Below are 14,661 nucleotides of genomic sequence, written 5' to 3'. Positions count from 1 at the left end.
GCCTCATGGGCACATCTGAAGTTGGGCTGAATTCCCACCGGCAGTGTGAATATTAAAAAAACTGTTAGCTCTGAAAAAGCCCAGCACCACCTGTTACCAATTCTAGGTGACTAGCAGTTGCCAGAAGTCACTCAGACGGGGTAAATGTTTTTTGCTGCTAATATGAACTGAGCCTAACTTGTTACACCACATTCATTATACTATTACACTACTACAACGGATTACACTCTTAAAATTTAGAACACTAGTAAGTTGGGTCACAATACACGGCATAGGACAGTTGTGGCAAAATACATAGAATAGAAAAATTGGATATACTAATGGGGCATCCATTTATATCATTTTCAAAATCAAAATCCATGTCAATCCATGTTACAAATGGTTTCCCACAGGCTGCTTCCTAAAAGTATCTTAGTACCTGGCATGTTGTGGTATATTATTTTCAGTGTAGCCAGCATTCACTTTATTGTTTTACCTGACAAAATTCTGTTTGGTCAGTCTTTTGACCCAACTGTGACACATATTGTCAGGTATGTTTAGTTCCTGATTCAGCAGTGTAGCTTCCTGTGACATTGCTCAACCTCCACCATTTTTACCAGGCAGTAAAGTAGAATAACCACCTCTGCACAATTAGGTGGGAGGTAGTGTAGAAGGCAGTTAAGCTAAACCAGGAAAAAGTGAAACATTAAAGTGAAATAAAAGGTCCACTTTTATGTTAAATATGTTAAATGTTATGTTAAATGTTTCATCAGGCAAGTCATTATCCCTGTTACCTACCTGATCACACTGGAAAACTGTCAAAATTGCTGAGCTGCACAAAGCTCAGCTTTGGTTGCCAAGATACCAGGTAATCCTTGCTTCCCCTGTGCTTGCAGGAACTGAATGAAGTCCTCCACACCTGTGTGGGAGTTATGTAGTCTCAGCTCAGCCCAGGGGGTCGTCAACCTTTACTATGAAAAGAGTCATTTTGTCCTCTCTTCCACTAAAGAAAAATAGTCTGGAGCCACAAAACATAACACAGCTTATAAATGTTTAAAAGTTTTAATTTTTTTTTTAATTTTTACCTCTTACAACAACAGAATACATATATTAATTTGTGCATGTATTTTTTGTATTTCACTGGATTAAATATACTCAGGATTAAAGTAATCGGTAATCTTTCTTGTATATACTTTTATATTTTAAAGTCCAGCAATCATAATTCGCTTTCCCAAAATTATTAGGTAATTTATTTGGTAATTGATAAATAGATTTAAAAGTAATTAAATATATATAAAACTATTAATATAAAGTTACCTAAATAAACTAATATATAGCTTACATTTTTATATATATTAAATGTTTACACACAATTATGTATATCAAATATTACGTTGTGTAGGAATAAATCTTAGGAAACTTACATTTGAACAGGGTAGATTTTTTTGATGGGCATTTTTTTATGTTCTGACGATGCCCTAATGATGAAATTTGTACCTCTAATTTTGTTCACCTGTACCCCCTCGTTCCTGAGAAATTGGCGTTCAGGTGCTAGAGGCCTCCAGCAATGTGTAACAGCGTAGATTTTTATGATGGGCAGATTTTTTTATGTTCTGCTGATGGCCTAACAATGCAAATTTAGGGGTTGTTAGTCACAAGTGTCCCCCACTTGCACCTACATTTTTGATTTTGTCCATCTACCCGTTCCAGAGAAATTGGGGATCAAGGAAGGGAAGGGGACAGGTAGGTATAAATCTGGGGTTTGCACCTCCTTGCTATGTAAGTCGCCCCGGGCGTCTATAATTTGTTTGTTTATTTTGGGCTTCTAGAGACACTTACTTTTAAAACAGCAACCCTGATATTCAATTTTGACATTTTTTTTATAATTTTGACCCCCATATTTTGAAAGTTGTTGAAGGTAAGGAGATAACATTTCGTAGCTATGGAGGTCCCCTGTGTACCCTGAAAGTTTCAGGGTGGTACAACGTACTGTTTAGGAATTATGGAGGTTTGTACTAGAAGAGATGTAAGGCTGCAGTACATGACATGCTGCATTCACACACAAACACAGCTGTGAAACGTTCCTGACAATGACATCATTGTACATGTCCCTGGTAGATTTTTTTCATTAGAACACCGGAAGGGGAATCCCCCTACTCCTCAGTGTCTAGGGGAGGAAGAGGATCCCCCATCAGGCATCTCCTGTTGGTGGTCAAAGGGAGCCACAACAAGGAGGCTTAAGAGCTGCATGCAGGGAGGAGTGGAGAAAACAAAAAAGATGGGGGCACCCTGCCATGGAATGGGGACAGGTAAGTAAAGGGTGGGTTAAGTTCTGAAAGCTCTCCTTTCTAAGGTAGAAAGCTCTGCTTTGCTGTAAAATGTGGCAAAAGTGTGGGAATCAAAAAACTTGCCAAAAATTAACAATCCTTTTGCCAATTTTGGTTTTAATTGGTACCGTTCCATTTGCCTTTAGGATAACCCAATAGTTTTTTTTTACACTTTGTCATCTTGCAGGATCCCAGTCCTGTTCGTCCAGAAGTCCCTTTACAGGGCCCTATTGCAGCAGCAGCTCGTGTAGACGGCTCATTACGACAGGATACCAAAGTATTGTTTGGGACCCCAGAGAGCCTGCTGAATCCTAGCAGATTTAGAAAACTGGCCCTGGATGATGCAGTACTGGGTGTGATAAAGAACATCATGAAGTAAGTGCAAAAAAATCATCAAAGCAGGTGGTCAGCAGGTCAGTGGGAAAACTACTTTAGTTGTCCACGTAGGTTAAAGTCAACAGGCTTCTACCATAGGTATTAAAATTTTTGTTGTAATGCCACAGACAAAGAGAAAAAGTAAAATTATTTCTAATCAGAAACATGAAATCTTATTGACAAAAAAATCACTAATGTTTAAAACGATATATGTATACATTATTTACAATATATAAACATAAAAAACATGTATGTTTGCCAAGGTAACAACTATTGAGTGAGTATATTCATTCCTATGGCTCTTATTGTAGTAAATTGTGTAAAATGCACAGGAAATAACACTTCCTTATTGAATATCTTCAAAAAAGTACACAAATATTATTCAACACGTTTCCCAGCCTTGATTGCTGCTTTAAGTAGAAAAGGAAAAGCAGATCCAAAATAATAACCTTTAGTCATTGGTAGCTTGCAACTTATGTATCACATTTGGAAGAGCTCTCCAACCAATTATTTTAGAATAGATTTAACCCAATGACCTCATAACACAGATGTATTGATATTGTAGCTGTGTGTGATGCATTCAGCATTCCACATGGCTGAGACAATCTTAGATCTAAGGCTGGTTTAGTGAAGCGTGTTAAACATTATTTGTGTGCTCTTTAGAAGATATTTAATAAGGAAGTGTTATTTCCTGTGCATCTTCCACAGTTACACAATATTATTCCTGTTTTGTTTTTATAATGTAAATAAAGTATACATACAGGTAATCCCCAGGTTAAGGACATCCAACATGCGGACGCCTCCTAGATATAAAAGGGGCTTCCCTGCTGGCTGCTTGAAGAATGTGCAGAACAGTGGCTTGAAAGGCAGTTTGCATGAATTCTTTTGCTTAAACACAGCTCAGGTTTTGGGTGACCTTAGGGGGGAGTGAGCTCTTTCTGCAGCCTCTTGCAACTCTTTAATGACCAAGACAAACTCTGCAGTTGTTTCTTTTTCCATATCAAATTACAGCTTGCTCCAGAAGTTAATACATTTCTAGGCTGCATAAAGATTTTTTTTTTGGTTTGTTTGTGGTTAACTCACAGTGAGGATTGTATACAGTAACTGACACCATACTGCCTAATAATATGTTGAGACAAACATCTGTCCTAATTGCATTTATTAAATCAATGTACCTGTATGAGTTACATACAAATTCCCCATAAGAACAAACCTACAGTCCTTATCTTGTATGTAACCTGGGGACTACCTGTATATTGCTTTAAACATTAGTGATTGTTTTGCCCATAGGATCAAATGTTTCTGAATAGAAACAATTTTCCTTTTATTCATTGTCTATAATGATCATAAAAAAATTTTTATGCTGGGATTGGACAATTTTTGACCATTGCTCAGGGAATATGGTTATGTTTTAAATTATTGTAATATCACATTAAGTCTTACCCTCTTTTATGGATGTTTATTTTATAATTTAACAGACTGAGTGAGATTTTACTTTTGAGAGCACAAATGGAGCACTGTTTCTAAAACCAGAATGTCAGATATTCTTCTCCTCCCAAACAGATTATCATTGTTTTATGTAAAATACAAAATAAAATAATCAAACAGATGATGTGATCCCTCCCATTAAAAGAGAGAGGGCTGACCAAAAATGCAAAGACATCAACAGTGATATCCCTGTATAAGGAGGAGAGGTGAGTTCTGCTGTAAATGCAATTAGTAAAAAACTAGGTTCAGCAAAATAAAAATGTAAATACTTTCTGCTTACCATTTATGTAGCTCAGATGGTAAGCATTTGTGGAAGAGCTAAACATTATGTAGTACAAGGCCTTATTTGGCATCAGTTAAAGTGGAATGACAGGCAAACAGCTAAACCTGGCAAAAAATTAACAGATACAATGAACTGCTTGTGGATGAACTACTGCCACAGTTACCATTTAGGTTTAGAATATGTGTTTTAACACTTCCCCCTACTATCAGCATGTTTAATGCATTGCTAATTTCAGAAAAGGACCCTGGCTTTACACAGACCCGGCTTTTCTATGAATATTAATATGGGCTGTAGATTAGTAAATGGTGCCCATTGTGTGTGAATACCTAAATGATTCAGGTTATTTTATCACTTCTTTATAGCACACAGAAAATCAGTGGGGATTACCAAGAGGAACATCTTGATGGGAATCGTCAGTCCAGCCTTACAGGTAAGATGTGCCAATCCTCAATGGCTGCTTAAAACATCTGTTTTCCAGTACCCTTAACACAGTTAAATATGAACTAGCAAATGACTCTGTTAACACCTTTACTAATAGCAAAGCTGTGCTTCCACTTGGAAAACAGGAAAATAAACTGTTGAAAGTCATTAAGGATCAGAGTTGAGAAAGAGTCGATTGGACATGGGTCACCTATGGGTGTGCAAATTGTATTTTCCAGCAAAAAATGCTGCTATGCTGCAATCAACTTTGTTTTTTTCTATTTTAGGCATTGCCTGTACTAAGTTCACTGGCAAGTATATACAATTATTTGGACACATTTACCAATCTTTCTTTGTTTTCTCCTTATTCATTCTAAGTTCTCTAAACATTTTTTATATGTTGATTTATTTATTTATTTTTTGTGTCAACTTACAGTGTCACATCAAAGTCAACCCTTGGCACCACGTCCTCCATCACGTCCCAACACTGGGATCATAATCAAGAAGAAATCTGGTAAAGGTGATGGAGAAAATTTTAAGTTTGCATCACCAAGGTAAACATGTTCTCTTTGTCCTTTACTACTAGTGGGTTTGTCCTAGTGACCATTGCCAACGAGACAGAATGTGATAAGAACTTTATAATTAAAGGGTTGTCAGCAGGACAGGAGAGGATAGAAATATATATACCACGTAAGCATTTATTTCTAAAGCAGTGAATTGAACTTTCACTGACATTCTTTGGTGGGGAATCTTGTAGGTGCATATGTTTCAATGGCAGTAATTTATTCTCCAACAGAGAATGTTTTAGTGAATGTTAGATTTACTACTGTTTAAATACACACCCTATACTTTTGTATCTACTTTTTGTAATTTATCTGCAAATGAAAGCTTACCCTGAATAAAACAGTAGTAATGGTGTCATCTGTACCTGATGTTAAGTAACTGACAATTTTTATTTTATAGTTTTTTTTTTTTTCTTTTTCAATATTTTTTTTACATTTTAAAATACAATGAAAGTTTATAAAATAAAAAATGCAACTAACATAATACATATAGATAAAAAAGAATAAACATAAATACTAGTATCATATGTATACAGGTATAAAAAAAGATGTGGCTTAACAATATAACAAACTAGACTCCAGTTGAAAATATATGAACATATTAAGAATCAGTCAAATGTCATATCAAGTATTACATTTTCAAGTTGTGTACTATTTTATAGAAGACAGAATCAGAAGACAAATGTATTTATTTTTTATTACTATGTTTTTCTCTGTTTCTACCATTCATTACCCAGTAGTTGATACGTTAATTACCTCATCTTCCCCCTGCTCATCCTAACTATAATTTTCCTGCTGATTTCTGTTTTTGTAACTATTATTATTTTACTTTTTAGATTTAATCATTTAAATGTTGCATCCGAAAAATCCTTTTTTTTTTTTTTGCAAAAACTTGCAAAGCTCAATACCACAATTATACTGTAATGTAATTTTAAACCGTAAACAATTTGGAATAACAGTTTTACTTTCTGTCAAAGGTAGCAATATATTTTTTTCATCTAACACCAATTTATTATAAAATAGTGCATGTATATTTTGGTACTTTTGTATGTACCTTTTGTATGTACTTTTGTATTTTTTTTGTGTAAAGTCAATTTTTGCTGAATAAACAAACCCATAGCAGAAATGTAAAAATTGTAGTGGTCCATAGGGAATGTACAGCTGTTAGAGCTGAAATTGTTAATTAAAGATGCAGTTCAACAATAAAAAAGCAAATGGCCTGACCTTGACCTGTCATAAGTAAACTGAATCTGATTGGTTATTGCAATTTGCATCCCTTTATTTAATGAACCATCATATCCCTAGAAAGCTAGTCTTAAATTATTTATTCCTCTTTAGTGTTCGTAAGCTGGTGAAACCCACTCGGTTTGACAAGAAATACCAGGTGTTTGGGGAGAAGAAAGAGGAATCTGAGTAAGCCATAGCAAATGTATCACTGTAATACTGTCTACATCTTCAGGTGTCATCTAATTTGGAATTATTTAGCACCTTACCTTTTTATTTTTTTTCTCCAGTAATTTTAAAGGTATCCTAATGTCACTTCTGTGGGAGAGCAACAATAACCTGCTGTGTTTGGCTGAGGTAAAATTCATATTTTTATTGGGTGTAGATCATTATCACATTGCTTAGTCCTAGTGTTGGCCATTGAGTATTGGTAACTGTTGGCACAGAGTCTGTGTGCTGTGCAGATGTCCATGCAATACAATAGGTTACAATGATGGTAAGTTAAGCAACTAGCAGGTGTTTCTGAACTAAGTTTTTCTGTCATAGACTGAAACCAAACAGTAAAGTGTTTGGTGTGATCTTTGAGAATAAATAATGTAACAGGTAATTATTTTTTAGATTTGCACATTTTCTACTTATAATTATGTGCATAATTGACAACAAGCAACTGTGTAGTTGTAGCAAATGTAGCATATTTGTGCATGGGCAGTCCCTAAGAAACCTCAGTAACAACTGAGTTTAATTGTCTAACAATAATATTGTTCAGATGAGATTAACCCAAAGACAAAAAGATTTAAAAATTGAACTTTAACCTCACCTTCACTCTTGTAAGGGGTGTATAGGATCATCTGTTTTATAGGATCCTCTCCTATAATAAAATTTCCCCCTCAATTTCAATATTTCAATAAACAATGCAAGCTTTTCACAATATGCATTATAAACTGCAGTAAGGTAAATGAAGCAAACCCCATTTACTGGCAAGGGGGATGTCCTACATTATCCTTTTACCCCAGCTATACTGTCCCTGACCAGTTCATTTCATTAACCGAATTTCAGTCCCATTAATCATGAAAACTCACATAGGTTGTTACCATAGCTTCCAGTTCTCAGGCAGCTATGTACAGCGCCATGTCAGCACCATGTCCGTCCATTATGTCCCCAGCACCCATAAACTGTCTGCACTTCATAGATAGGCACATAGGTGCCTGGTGATGTTGTCACTTGCCAAAATTCAGGTATGTAATTCAAATGAAAGGGCTTTTTTTATAATTTCATTAGTGCCTTGATGGGGGAGGACCAGGTAAGAAAAATACAAGATTAAACTGCAGGTTTAATGTAAACATGTCATGCAGCGGATCTGGGGATTTGTACCATGTTCTTTTTATGTTTTATATGTTTTAGGAATTTTATAAAAAGAAGGATCATTATCCGGTTAAACATCCAGACTTACTGCAGGAAACATTTGAGGACTGTGCTGACATGTTAGTGCTAAAGCTTCAGACTTATGAGAAGCAAGCCTTGGAGTATCACAACAGTTGCTTGCTGGGTAAATGGCTTTTGAATGCATTTAAACTGTATTGTAGTCCTAAAGTCAACCTGTTCTTTGCCCAGGACAAAATAGGTTTAACAGCACCCATCTGTACATACTGTACCTTTCCTTCAATCTCTTCTGCTCCATTCAGCCTGTTAGACAGAAGAGTTTTGTAAGCCCTCACAATAAAGTGCAACTCACGTAGAATAGAAAACTCTCTATGAAACAAAAAAAAATAGGATTTAGGTAGTGGGCCACAAGGTCAAAGCTACTAGATATTTTACTTTGCTTTCTGAGGTGTATGGAGCACCAAACAAAAAAAGGTATCATAAGTAGAAACTACTAAATGGATCCTAGTCTTCAGAATCTAGAGAACAGTGTTCTCTAGCTTCTGGTTGGAAGGTAGTACCCTCACTTTTAAAAAAAAATGGCCAGGCTTTTGTTTTGGTCAGAACTGGATCAAGGATGGTATGCACATGTGCTGCTGTTATGTTTGATCCAGGCAAGAATACCAGAAAAGATGCAAGGCCATTCTTTTATTTGTGAGAGGGCAAGAAAAGTCTCAAACAATCATGGCATTTAGGGACTGGGTTAAAAATTTGAAATAAATCTAGATTAGTTAATTTATTTGCTGTATTTAAAAGTGGAAAAAATTAACTGAAAAGAAGGTGTTGGTGTTTAGAATAAATAGATCTTACTATACCATAATAAAGTGATACTACATATTTTACATATATACTGAGTAACACAGTACACATAATGACCTGATCAGTGTAAACATGCATCATATGTTATACCAGTTTATATGTACATGCCCCTATTTAACACTTGTATATAAATCTGCGTGTCCCTGACACACACAATTCAGACTGGGGCCTGACACAATATACACCTTCCAAAGTGATGGCCACATTACTCAAAACACATTTATTTAATTTGTATTTTTGTGAACTTTGATTTTTTTTTCTTTTAGCGTGATGGATGTAATAAAGTAGGAAATACTTTATTGTTGGGAAGTTGACCGCCTAACAATATATACATCACAATATTATAATAATATGTTATTTAAACACCATTTCACCAATGCAACCTTTTCATCAATTCACCAATGTTGCAATCTGAGGAGCAGATTGGAAGCAACCCTTGAGGTACCTCCAGGGGTATACATCGCCTAGGGCAGTAGTGGCACGAGTGCCAGAGGGGCTACTCAGAGCCCTCTCTGTAGGCACTCGCTTCCCATCTCGGAAGAGGAGAAAATGAGGTAGGGGTAGGCAGACACAAAAGGGGGGATTTTGTTTTGCTCTGTCCTAGGTATGGGAAGTACAGTATTATATAGCGAACTGAAGAAATGCAGAAAAAACAATATGTAATCAAATCATTTGAATTTTAAACAATTATTAGCAGCTGGGTTTCAAAGCAGCAGTTTAGTTGTTCTGTGGGTATAGTGATACTTAAAGCGTACCTATACTCAAAAAAATCAACTTTGGCTTATGGATAACATAAGCCAAAGTTATAATAATCGGAATACTTTTTTTTTTCTTTCAACTTGCTTTTATCTTTAAACATTAAAAATGAGTTCTAGCCACACCCCCGGGTATCTCCACCACCTAGGCAGTGAGGTGCAATCTGGAAAATGCCATCCATGGCGGGAGTGTTTCTAATACACTCCCACTCACTCCCACTGCCCTAATTATGCAGATTTGCCTGGGACTCTCATGTTACTCCAGTGCAACTGCTTGTCTGCAGCTGCTTCCTGCTTCTTTCAGCTTGTGAACTCCGTGCAGAGGGAGGGGGAGTGGGTGGAGGAGAAGGTCAGGAGAGGAAGAAAACGAACTTCGCAAGCTGGCCACTTTTAAACACTTTATAAATAATTATATATTACATGGATACAAGCTGATCTAGCCAATACCACCAGGGAAGACTGATATTTTAGTTCAAGTAAGTAAGTAAGAATAGATCAATACTCGAAAGACTAGTTTTTGAGTATACTTCCTCTTTATGAAAAAAACAAAACAATATTTTCTAACCAATTTTCCCTCAGTATGAATACTTTTGTTCTTCGCTTTTGTATGTCTCCCTCCCAATAATACTGTTATTATTACTCTTGGTATTAGCTGACAGCTCTGCTCCCGATAGCTTTTGCAGCCCTAGCGTAACTGTAGTATGTGTTCTTGGATAGATAATCTCTCTGACCGCAAAATTCCCACAGTCACCGGGCTGTACTCCATTGAGAATTCATCTACAGCTCCACTGCGATCCCGAGGCACTAGAGGGTAAATAACCTCTAGTGCCCGGGAATCGCAAACGGAAGGATTCCCTTGCAGCTCTGGGAATCCTCCAGTAGTGGATTGAGAGTTCATCTGCAGTCACAGCTAATTGAAAGCACTCCGTGCCTCCTATCAGCTGTGACTGTTCCCACGCTCCCCGGGCTGTACTTATCAATGATAAGTACAGCCCGGTGACCGTGGGAACTGAACTCAGATGAACTCCCAATGGAGAAACTATTAAGAGTTCATCTGGAGTTCGCCTTTTTTTTTTTTTTAAAACATATTTTCAAACACGAATTCGCAAAAGTCGATTTCCATGTTTTTCAGGTCGGGTCTGCCCAAATTCGAACCACCATTTTCGGGTCGAATATAGGGACAACCCGAATTTGAACACCAACATTTATTCTATCCACAGTGCTTTAAAAAAAATGTGTGCAATGTGCTGCATTGCTATGCAGTTGGCATGCATTTAGTAAAACTCCCTGCATTCCTGTAATGTGAGCAAGCCCTTAAGCTTTACCTGGGCTGCTTTTTTATTTACCCAGTGATGTCCTCTCCTGCACTGATTAGACTGAAAGTAAATTGAAATATTTAAAGTGTATGCCCAAGCAATATATTTTTTTATAGTCTTGCATAGAGCAAGGAAATGTAAAAAATCCTGATGAGGTTATCTAATATTATTATTATTATTAATATTAATATTTTTATTATTGCTGTTTGCCCCCTACTACGAAGGTGTTGATCATTTTCTGTCTTAGTGACAATGACTTAGTTACCGAAATTAATGAAGGCGGTAGTTCTGCACTGGGGTGATGGCATGTAGCCTAGATGCCTTTAATAAGGGATTTTACAAACTTCTGGAGGAAAAGTGCATCACCAGTTACTAGGACAGAGAGCTCAGGCTATGACCCCGCCTCCGGACCAGGTTGGTGCTTATTGCTGCTGTCCGGTTATGGTTTGGTTCTGTCATAGAAAGCAATTGCTGTACATTGCATGAATGTCTTCCACACACATCTGTTTTGTGCATTCAGTACCCAAGGTTACAATGTCATTGCATAGCAGCAGGTTTGGTTTACCTGACATCACATGACCCGTGTAATGCTCAGTGTGCTGGGATAGGTTGGTGTGCAGGGTGCAGCTCCCTATGTCCTGTGTGTGTGCTATAAGAGAGGATAGGACAGATATGGCTGTCAAGCATGGAGAGACAGAGCCACTAGGGGGTGCTGCGGCTTGCACGGATGTGGTGTGAGCCCTGAGAAGGGCCAAGGCGTTGCTGGTTACTGCCAGGTTGCGGTCCTTGGGCACACCAACATGGGCAAAATGCAGTACCAAATCACAAAGCAAAATTATAGTCAAGGAAGGCCAGAGTCAAGGCAGGCAGCAAGCAAGAGAGGTCAGGTCACATGCCAGGGGTCAATTACCAAGGATCCAGGAGACAGACACCAGGGACACAGGGGCCACCGCAGGCACAGGGAACACAGGAGACACGGGAAGCAACAGGAGGCATAGGTGACTGATATCCACAGACAGGAAAACTGGAACAGCACAGGGAAGTTGGCAGAGAACCAACAGACTGGACAACAAGGGGTTAACGCAGGAGCTAGACAGAGGAAACACTGAATTAGCTAACAAGTGTACAGAAACTAGCTCAACACAGAACTAGGGGTTCGGCACCAGTGGACACACGTTGCACGAACACTGGGTGCAATGTGTGAGCTAGCTAAATAGCCAGGGATCATTAAGAGGCTCGTTTCTCGTTGGCCAGCGGATTGGATTGAATTGATCAACGCTTGGAAACAGAGGCACGCCCAGAGTCAAAACTGCCCGCATGGGCGGGAGAGAGGCACCTGCTCTTTAGTGAGGAAGAAGTAAGTGTGACATTACCCCCCCCCCCCCCTTTTACAGGGCCTCTCCACCCACCGGGGTCTGTGTTTAAGGGGAAAACGAAGATAAAACCTCTTGGCAAGAAGAGGTGCAGACACATCTGTAGCTGAAACCCATGATCTCTCCTCAGGACCAAAACTTTCCAATCAATTAGGTACATTAGCCTTTTGCCAGAAAACTTGGAATCCAGATTTTGATGGACTTCATATTCCTGAGAAGAATTGGATGCAGGAGTAGCCATCGTAGAGGGACGAGAAAAGCGGTTCAGGGTCAATGGCTTAAGCAGAGACAAATTGAAGGCATTGGGCAGCTTGAGATGTGAGGGAAGACGTAACTTGTACAAACTAGGTTAACCTTGGCAGAAATGGCATAAGGTCTGATGAAACGAGAAGCAAACTTCAGAGAAAGCACCTTGCAACGAATCTTCCTTGTGGAGAACCAGACTTTATCTCCAGGTTGGAGAAGAGGCGCCTTACGGCGACGCTGATCAGCAAACTTCTGAGAGCTGTGTGTTTCTGAAGCTCACACGTAGAAGACCAGTCGCGGTTAAAGTCTCTCTGCGGGACACTGAGTGCAAATATTTCAGCAGAGCATGGTATAGGAGACGGAAGGCAAGGATGTTTACCATAGACAATCTAGAAAGGTGATTCTTTGGTGCTATTGCTAACATGGTTGTTGTGGGCGAAATCCGCCCGTGGAAGCAGTACTACCCAGTCATCAAGGGCTCAGAGATATTGCTCCAGGGCTTGAATAATTTTCTGTCTGCCCATTAGTCTGCAGGTAATAGGCTGAGGAGAAGTCCGCAGAGATGTCCAGGGATCTGCAAAAGCCTTGCCAAAAGCGAGAGGTAAATTGCACCCCACGATCAGAAACTTTATGCGTGGGCATACCATGAATCCTAAAAATTTCACAAATGAAGATTGGCACCAACGCAGCTGCTGATGGTAAACCTGGAATGGGTACAAAAGATGCCATTTTGGAAAAGCGATCCACAACCACCCAAATTACTGTACGGCCATCGGAGGGTGGAAGATCCATGTTAAAATCCATGGACAGGTGGCACCAAGGCTCCTAAGGAATGGGCAGAGGGAGAAGCAGTCCTGCTGGGGCACAAGTGGACGACTTGGTTTGAGCACATACAGCATAGACCTTGACATAGTCCGTCACATCCTTACGAAGGTTGGGCCACCAGTACAGACGGGAGAGAAGGGCTAAAGTTCTGTGAATGCCCGGGTGGTCAGACAGGTTTCACCTAGGGGAATAGCAGATTCCTTAACAGAAGTCAAGGCAAGGATACGGGCCAGTGGGATAAAAAACTGTGGCTTAGCAGTGGTTTCAGAATCCTGTGGATCGAAGGAGTGGGAGAGAGAGTCAGCTCGGGAGTTAGCGGAACCAGGTTTAAAGGTATTTATAAAATCAAAACGGGAAAAGAACAAGGACCAACGAGCTTGCCGAAGGTTGAGGCAACAAGCCGACTGTAGGTATTGGAGGTTTTTGTGGTCTATGAAATAGTGACCTTGTGAGGAGAGATTTTTCTAGAGCGAGTTTAATGGCCAGCAGTTCCCTGTTTCAAAGTAGTAATTCTTCTCTGCTGGGGAGAACTTCTGTGAAAAAAAACACACATGGGCGTCGCACTCCAGTGGGGGTCTGGAAAAGAATAGCTCCCACTCCGGCTTGGAAACATCTGGCCCAATCAGAGCTGGGCCAGAAAGAAAGGCTTTCTTCAAGGAGTGAAAGGCCTCAATAGTCCCAGAGAGCCAGTTCTTAGGGTCAGCATCCCTTCAGGTCAGTGCAGTGATGGGCGCTACCAGCGTGGAGTAATTTTGGATAAACTGCCGGTAGTAGTTGGTAAAACCCAGGAAACGCTGATTAGCCTCAAGACCGCAGGGTAGTGGCCAGTTAGAGATAGCTGTAACCTTTCCAGGTTCCATTGGGAGGCCATCCTTAGAAACAATGTAGCCCAGGAAGGGCACCTGGGGGCATTCTCCACCCACAGGCACTTCTCTGCCTTAGGATAGAGTCGATAGACTTCCGAGTCTCTGTAAGACAAGACGGACATGCTGTCTGTGGGTAGGTAAGTCAGGGTGAAAAACAAAATGTCATCCAAATAGTCAACAACACAGATTTATAGAAGTCACAAAATACTTTGTTGACAAAGTGTTGGAAGACACACGGGGCATTACAGAGACCGATGGGCATCACCAGACATCATAATGCCCATTTCTGGTATTAAATTCTGTCTTCCATTCGTCCACCTCCTTGATCTGACTTAGGTTATAGGCCCCTCGGAGGTCTAGTTTGGTGAAGATCTGAGCACCAC

At 39.3% G+C, this 14,661-nt stretch overlaps 1 protein-coding gene across 1 annotated transcript in view; it reads left to right on the top strand.

Moving 5' to 3' along the window:
* Positions 1-14,661, top strand: part of LOC140344423 (coiled-coil domain-containing protein 180-like) — a 65,250-nt gene that overhangs the window by 41,164 nt on the left and 9,425 nt on the right. Inside the window, exons 26-31 of the mRNA XM_072431543.1 lie at positions 2,494-2,681; positions 4,815-4,905; positions 5,176-5,426; positions 6,774-6,848; positions 6,950-7,016; positions 8,061-8,205. Of these exons, the coding sequence (XP_072287644.1) occupies positions 2,494-2,681; positions 4,815-4,905; positions 5,176-5,426; positions 6,774-6,848; positions 6,950-7,016; positions 8,061-8,205 (817 nt within the window). The remainder of the gene's footprint in view (positions 1-2,493; positions 2,682-4,814; positions 4,906-5,175; positions 5,427-6,773; positions 6,849-6,949; positions 7,017-8,060; positions 8,206-14,661) is intronic.

The sequence above is a fragment of the Pyxicephalus adspersus genome, chromosome Z (assembly GCF_032062135.1).
Source record: "Pyxicephalus adspersus chromosome Z, UCB_Pads_2.0, whole genome shotgun sequence".
In the NCBI taxonomy this organism is placed as follows: domain Eukaryota; kingdom Metazoa; phylum Chordata; class Amphibia; order Anura; family Pyxicephalidae; genus Pyxicephalus; species Pyxicephalus adspersus.
The sequence above is the reverse complement of the archived record's forward strand: the minus strand, read 5'-3'. Positions and strand labels throughout refer to the sequence as shown.